Genomic DNA, 7452 nt, shown 5'->3' with positions numbered 1-7452 from the left:
ACTATCGGACCACCATTTTAGTACGGCAATCGCAACAAATAATCTGCTCAGACCCCAACCAAGGAGCATCAAAAGTCGTGCTATAAATTCTCAGACAACACAAAAATTCCTTCATGCCCTTCCAGACTCCTTCTGCCTACCCAAGGACGTCAGAGGACAAAAATCAGTTAACCACCTAACTGAGGAACTCAATTTAACCTTGCGCAATACCCTAGATGCAGTTGCACCCCTAAAACGAAAAACATTTGTCATAAGAAACTAGCCCTTGGTATACAGAAAATACCCGAGCTCTGAAGCAAGCTTCCAGAAAATTGGAACGGAAATGGCGCCACACCAAACTGGAAGTCTTCCGACTAGCTTGGAAAGACAGTACCGTGCAGTATCGAAGAGCCTCACTGCTGCTCGATCACCTACTTTCCAACTAATTGAGGAAAATAAGAACAACCAAAATGTATTTTTGATACTGTTGCAAAGCTAACTAAAAAGCAGCATTCCCCAAGTGAGGATGGCTTTCACTTCAGCAGTGATAAATTCATGAACTTCTTTGACGAAAAGATCATGATCATTAGAACGCAAATGACGGAATCCTCTCTAAATCTGCGCATTTCTCTAAAGCTCAGTTGTCCTGAGTCTGCACAACTCTGCCAGGACCTAGGATCAAGGAGACACTCAAGTCTTTTAATACTATATCTTGACACATTGATGAAAATAGTTATGGCTTCTAAACCTTCAGCTGCATACAGGACCTATCCAACTAAACTACTGAAAGAGCTGCTTCATGTGCTTGCCACTCATATGTTGAACATAATAAACGGCTCCCTATCCATCAGTTGTGTACCAAACTCACTAAAAGTGGCAGTAATAAAGCCTCTCTTGAAAGATCAAAATTTGACCCGGAAAATGTACAAAATGATCAGCTTTTATCGAATCTCTCAACTTTTTGAAAAAGCTGTTGTTTATACTCAAAAATGCTAACTATGTGTATGTGACAAGTAAAATTTGATTTGGTTGATTTGTATATCTATAAATCTACAGCCTCCAGGAGTATATCTATAATATATACCAGCCCCCAGGAGTATATCTATAATATCTACAGCCCCCAGGGAGTATACTATAATATCTACAGCCCCCAGGGAGTATATCTATAATATCTACAGCCCCCAGGGAGTATATCTATAATATCTACAGCCCCAGGGAGTATATATATAATATCTACAGCCCCCAGGGAGTATATCTATAATATTACAGCCCCAGGGAGTATATCTATAATATCTACAGCCCCAGGGAGTATATCTATAATCTAAGCCCCCAGGAGTATATATATAATATCTACAGCCCCAGGGAGTATATCATAATATCTACAGCCCCAGGGAGTATATCTATACAGCCCCCAGGAGTATATCTATAATATCTACAGCCCCCAGGGAGTATATCTATAATATCTACAGCCCCCAGGGAGTATATCTATAATATATACAGCCCCCAGGGAGTATATCTATAATATCTACAGCCCCAGGGGTATATCTATAATATCTACAGCTACAGCCCCCAGGGAGTATATCTATAATATCTACAGCCCCCAGGGAGTATATCTATAATATCTACAGCCCCCAGGGAGTATATCTATAATATATACAGCCCCCAGGGAGTATATCTATAATATCTACAGCCCCCAGGGAGTATATCTATAATATCTACAGCCCCCAGGGAGTATATCTATAATATCTACAGCCCCCAGGGAATATATCTATAATATCTACAGCCCCCAGGGAGTATATCTATAATATCTACAGCCCCCAGGGAGTATATCTACAATATTGAATTATTCATGAATCATTAAATAAGCATCATGCAGCAACATGGTGATAACTCTTCCTCTCTGATAAAATTTGTGTAATTTCTGTCATGCTGCTCACACCTATGTAGATTCACATTTGTTCTGTATGTGCTCGTATGTGTTTTAGGACATTTTGACATGAAGTTAATGTCCATATCAGAACACTAGATGGAGCTAGATATCGCGAGATGACATGAAGTTAATATCCATATCAGAGCACCAGATGGATCTAGATATCGCGAGATGATATGCAACTAGAAGTACTGTAAGTGAAAGTGAAATTAAAGTGTGAAACGCCACCACCCTTTTCTCCGTTATTTCTGGAACAGACGTCGTGTTACATTCTGTTCGTTGACAAATTAGCCTTTCGACTGTTTTGGTTTATTTTTCTAAACTCCTAATAGTTTTATTCATCATTTACAAACATCTTTACCTTGGAGTCAGACTTGTTTTGTTAGTGAAATGAAGACCTTTCCGACCGCGGCGGCCTGGTGTTTTGGGATTCTGTTCATCAGTGTTTCATTAACAACGACAGGTAGGCCACAACATTATTCCTTCATTATTTAGCCTGTAGGCTATTTTATTATCTGAACATAACATTAACAAGAAAGAAACGGGGAGAATTCAAGTGCAGGCTCAAAACCGAGTGCAGGAAATTACGATGTCTTGTCGTCTGATCAGACAGAGCAGTTTGGGTGTGGTGGTGCTGTAGGGTGTTGTCCGTGGCAGAGAAACACTGTTTTCACGCTACTTCGATACGGCAGTGACTTTTTCGTAGCAGGTTAGGAGAATTAGTTAAGTTTAGGTAAAGTGTTAGCGAAAATGCTCTCCTAACTTGTTACGAAAATCGTAGTTGTATCGAAGCCGAGGTGAGTAAAACATTAAAACATGTTAACCCTCGCAAGGCTGCAGGCCCAGACGGCATTCCCAGCCGATTTTTTTTATTTTTAAGTGGCGCATAAAGTAGAGGGTGTTAAATTGTTAGGCTTACGGAAGTGTAGCCATGTTTATGACTAAAAAGAGGAGACGTTTTACACGGAAGTAAGGACGGATTCAGGTTGGATATTCGCCTGTCGTTTTCCTTACGTCCACCAACAGCAGTTAGGGACCATCAACATAGTGACAAATCACATTTTTCTCATTTCAATAGCTCTTTAACCATTACTCCTAAAACGTTCAAAAATGCTTCTAGCTATCCCGATGGCATAGACACACAATGCAAACATGTTTGTCTATTTACATATCACACAATTTTAAATTATTTATTTACATATTTGAATTTCAATAGCTCCTTGTTCATGTGATCTAATGACCTCAACAAGGTTCAGAATGTCCACTCAGTGGGCCTACACATTGCACACCCTTTAGTTTGTCCATTTTCATCTTTCATATTTTAAATGTTTTTCAATGTTTCTAAATTCAATATCTCCTTGGAAATGTGACCTACTGACCTCAAACAAGGATCAGAATGTACACTGACTACTCTTCTATATTGCACACCCTTTAGTTTGTCCATTTTAATCTCACACGATTTTACAACTTTCAAATTTCGATAGCTCCTTGGTCATGTCACCTACTGACTTCAAACAATGGCAAGAAAATGATTGAAAGGGGATGATTATTTTCTGTTGTTTCTTCCGACACCCGGTTGATGGTGCCGCTAGATACTGCGAGGGGTATTTGGTTCTCAAGCCTTGGGTTGGGGACTTAGTCTCTGAGCGGGTATAAAAGCCGGCGGGTCACCAGGTGCACAGAGCTTGTTTCAGGTCAGGTCAAGGAGGCCTCCATCAAGGCGCCCACTGAGTGGACATTCTGAACCTTGATATTGAAATTCAAATGTAAAAAAAAGTTTGTACTTTGTTTACAATCCCTAACTAATTGAACTAGGAATACAAAATGTTGCTCACATTTCCACGTTTATTAAATAAGACCTGTGCAATATTGTGAGCAATTTTTCCAACATCGTGATACTTATTTGGAGTCTGTGGCTCAAGTGGTTTGAAAGCGCGAATATCTGTCGAATATCCAACCTGAAACGGATTTTACCTCTGTAAAACGTACTATTTGAATTGAAGAGAGACAAAGAATTCAGATGGTAAAACTTTTTCTCTTTTTAGTCATAAATATGGCTAAAGCCAAGGAAGTGTGAACTCACACATTATATATGTGCCATTATATTGTCTGGTCAACTGTAAAACATACAGAATGCTGCAGAACGGGTACTAACCAAGACCAGGTGGAGAACACATTACATCGATTTTAAGGTCTCTGCACTGGCTGTCCCTCTCTCTCTCTGTCACTCTGTCTCTGTCTCTCTGTCTCTCAATAAACTGGCTTTAAGGTCTCTGCCTGTCAGTTTTAGAATTCATTATAATATTTTTCCATTGATTTTTAAATCAACCCACGATTGTTCACCCCAATACATGTCAGACATGCTTTAAGTTATATTCCCAGGTAGCACAAACGTCTGGTCCACATCTGGCCTGATTCTGGCATGACAGCTCTAAAGCTGCCCTGGTCTCATAGCTGGATCCGGTCCTAGTCCTAAATGAGTCATTCAGCCCAGATCAGCCTGAACTGAGCCAAAGCTTTAGGGACAGAATCAGCCCATCAATGGCCCAAAAACACTTGATTCCCCCCACCCCATCCCCCCACCCCACCCCAGTAATATTTTATTAAATCTACACTATCTGTCAAAGGTTTTAGAACACCTTCTCATTCAAGGGTTTTTCTTTATTTTTACTATTTTCATACATTGTAGAATAATAGTGAAGACATTACAACTATGAAATAACACATATGGAATCATGTAGTAACCAAAAAAGTGTTAAACAAATCAAAATATATGTCATATTTGAGATTCTTCAAATAGCCACCCTTTACCTTGATGACAGCTTTGCACACTCTTGGCATTCTCTCAACCAGCTTCACGAGGTAGTCACCTGGAACCTTTGACCGGTAGTGTAGGTATTAATATTGCAGCTATCGACTGGACTATGAACAACAAACATTAAAAAACATGACTTTTTCTTATTTTAAGACGTTTTATTTAAATAGATGATATTGACTTTATGTGGGTGTTATTCCTCAACGGGCACTATGTATTAACAGTAGCATGGATGTTTCCAAATAAATGTCACGAGAAAAACAAACTTAAAGCTTAAACAAACGCAAATGAAGCCGGTCGATCTCATAGTAATTTGAAAGTTAATTTTGCGCACAAGAAGAACCGGTATAATAATAATGAATCAGAAGAAATACAATAGGCTTTCACCAGCTTCTCTGCTCTAACCCTTAATCCGACAAATACAAATAGGGGTTCTCGCAGCTTTTCTCCCTGAACTACTAATTATATTGGATACCATTTGTGTTTAAATCTCCAGTCGTAGCCAAAAGTTTTGAGAATGACACAAATATTAATTTCCACAAAGTTTGCTGCTTCAGTCTCTTTAGATATTTTTGTCAGATGTTACTATGGAATACTGAAGTATAATAACAAGCATTTCATAAGTGTCAAAGGCTTTTATTGACAATTACATAAAGTTGATGCAAAGAGTCAATATTTGCAGTGTTGACTCTTCTTTTTCAAGACCTCTGCAATCCGCCCTGGCATGCTGTCAATTAACTTCTGGGCCACATCCTGACTGATGGCTGCCCATTCTTGTATAATCGGTGCTTGGAGTTTGTCAGAATTTGTGGGTTTTTGTTTGTCTTGAGGATTGACCACATGTTCTCAATGGGATTACGGTCTGGGGAGTTTCCTGGCCATGGACCCAAAATATCAATGTTTTGTTCCCCGAGCCACTTAGTTATCACTTTTGCCGTATGGCAAGGTGCTCCATCATGCTGGAAAAGGCATTGTTCGTCACCAAACTGTTCCTGGATGTTGGGAGAAGTTGCTCTCGGACGGTTCTGACTTAGAATATGTGGACAACTACAAATACCTAGGTGTCTGGTTAGACTGTAAACTCTCCTTCCAGACTCACATTAAACATCTCTAATCCAAAATTAAATCTAGAATCGGCTTCCTATTTCGCAACAAAGCATCCTTCACTCATGCTGCAAACATACCCTCATAAAACGGACCATCCTACCGATCCTCGACTTCGCGATGTCATTTACAAAATAGCCTCCAACACTCTACTCAACAAATTGGATGCAGTCTATCACAGTGCCATCCGTTTTGTCACCAAAGCCCCATGTACTACCCACCCCTGCGACCTGTACGCTCTCGTTGGCTGCCCTCGCTTCATACTCGTCGCCAAACCCACTGTCTCCAGGTCATCTACAAGTCTCTGCTAGGTAAACCCCCACCTTATCTCAGCTCACTGGTCACCATAGCAGCACCCACCCGTAGCACATGCGCCAGCAGTATATCTCACTGGTCACCCCCAAAGCCCGCATCTCCTTCCAGTTCTCTGCTTCCAATGACTGGAACGAACTGCAAAAATCACTGAAGCTGGAGACTCTTACCTCCCTCACTAGCTTTAAGCACCAGCTTGTCAGAGCAGCTCCCAGATCACTGCACCTGTACATAGCTCATCTGTAAATAGCCCATCCAATCTACCTCATCCCCATACTGTATTTATTTATTTATCTGCTCCTTTGCACCCCAGTATCTCTACTTGCACATTCATCTTCTGCACATCTACCATCCAGTGTTAATTGGTATATTGTAATTACTTCGCCACCATTGCCTATTTATTGTCTTACCCTCTCACTGATTTGCACACACTGTATATTTTTTCTACTGTATTATTGACTGTATGTTTGTTTTACTCCATGTGTAACTCTGGTGTTGTTGTGTCGAACTGCTTTGCTTTATCTTTTGTCGCGCCCTGACCTTAGAAGCCTTTTTTATTTCTCTATTTGGTTAGGTCAGGGTGTTGATTTGGGTGGGCATTCTAGTTTGTATATTTCTTTGTTTGCCGGGTATGGTTCCCAACAGAGGCAGCGTTCTATCGTTGGCTCTGATTGGGGATCATACTTAGGCAGCCCTTTTTCCCACCTTCAGTTGTGGGAATCTTGTCTTTGTTTGTGTGTAGTTGTTTTATGCGCTGCATATAGCTTTACATCGTTTTGTATTTTGTTGCTTTTGGTGTCATTTAAAATAAAAAATGTAAGCCTACCACGCTGCACCTTGGTCTTATTCCAACATCGGACGTAACAATCTTAACCAGCTTACCTGGTTAAATAAAGGTTAAATAAAATAAATAATGTATATCTCACTAGGTAGGATATTAAACCTCCATTATATCTCACTAGGGTCAGGATATTAAAAACTCCATGTATATCTACTAGCAGATTAAACTCATTATCTCACAGTCAGCGATATTAAACCTCCATGTATATCGGTCAACTAGGTCAGGATATTAAACCTCTGTATTATATCTCACTAGGTCAGGATAAACCTTTCATATCTCTACTCGCTGTAGAATCTGAAAACTACCTGTTATTCAACGGTAGGATATTAAGAGCCTTAATTCACATTGCCTGTATAATCTCCTACTATAGTGAGGATGAGTACTATCGAGGGATAAATGTAAATCCTTTTCACAATTATCCTAGATCTCCTATAGGCATATATACGATGGAGGTTTAATAATCCTGACCTA

At 39.9% G+C, this 7452-nt stretch overlaps 1 protein-coding gene across 2 annotated transcripts in view; it reads left to right on the top strand.

The window, feature by feature from the left end:
- The first annotated feature begins 2106 nt into the window (after positions 1-2106).
- LOC112073493 (butyrophilin-like protein 3) overlaps positions 2107-7452 on the top strand; it is a 30888-nt gene continuing 25542 nt past the window's right edge. For both annotated transcript variants that reach the window (XM_024140781.2, XM_070440170.1), the window contains exon 1: positions 2107-2372. In XM_024140781.2, coding sequence (XP_023996549.1) covers positions 2300-2372 — 73 coding nt within the window. In that variant the 5' untranslated portion in view covers positions 2107-2299. The remainder of the gene's footprint in view (positions 2373-7452) is intronic.

Source organism: Salvelinus sp. IW2-2015, unplaced genomic scaffold (assembly GCF_002910315.2).
Source record: "Salvelinus sp. IW2-2015 unplaced genomic scaffold, ASM291031v2 Un_scaffold2276, whole genome shotgun sequence".
In the NCBI taxonomy this organism is placed as follows: domain Eukaryota; kingdom Metazoa; phylum Chordata; class Actinopteri; order Salmoniformes; family Salmonidae; genus Salvelinus; species Salvelinus sp. IW2-2015.
Note: the sequence above shows the minus strand (reverse complement) of the source record. Positions and strands in the feature narration are given on the sequence as shown.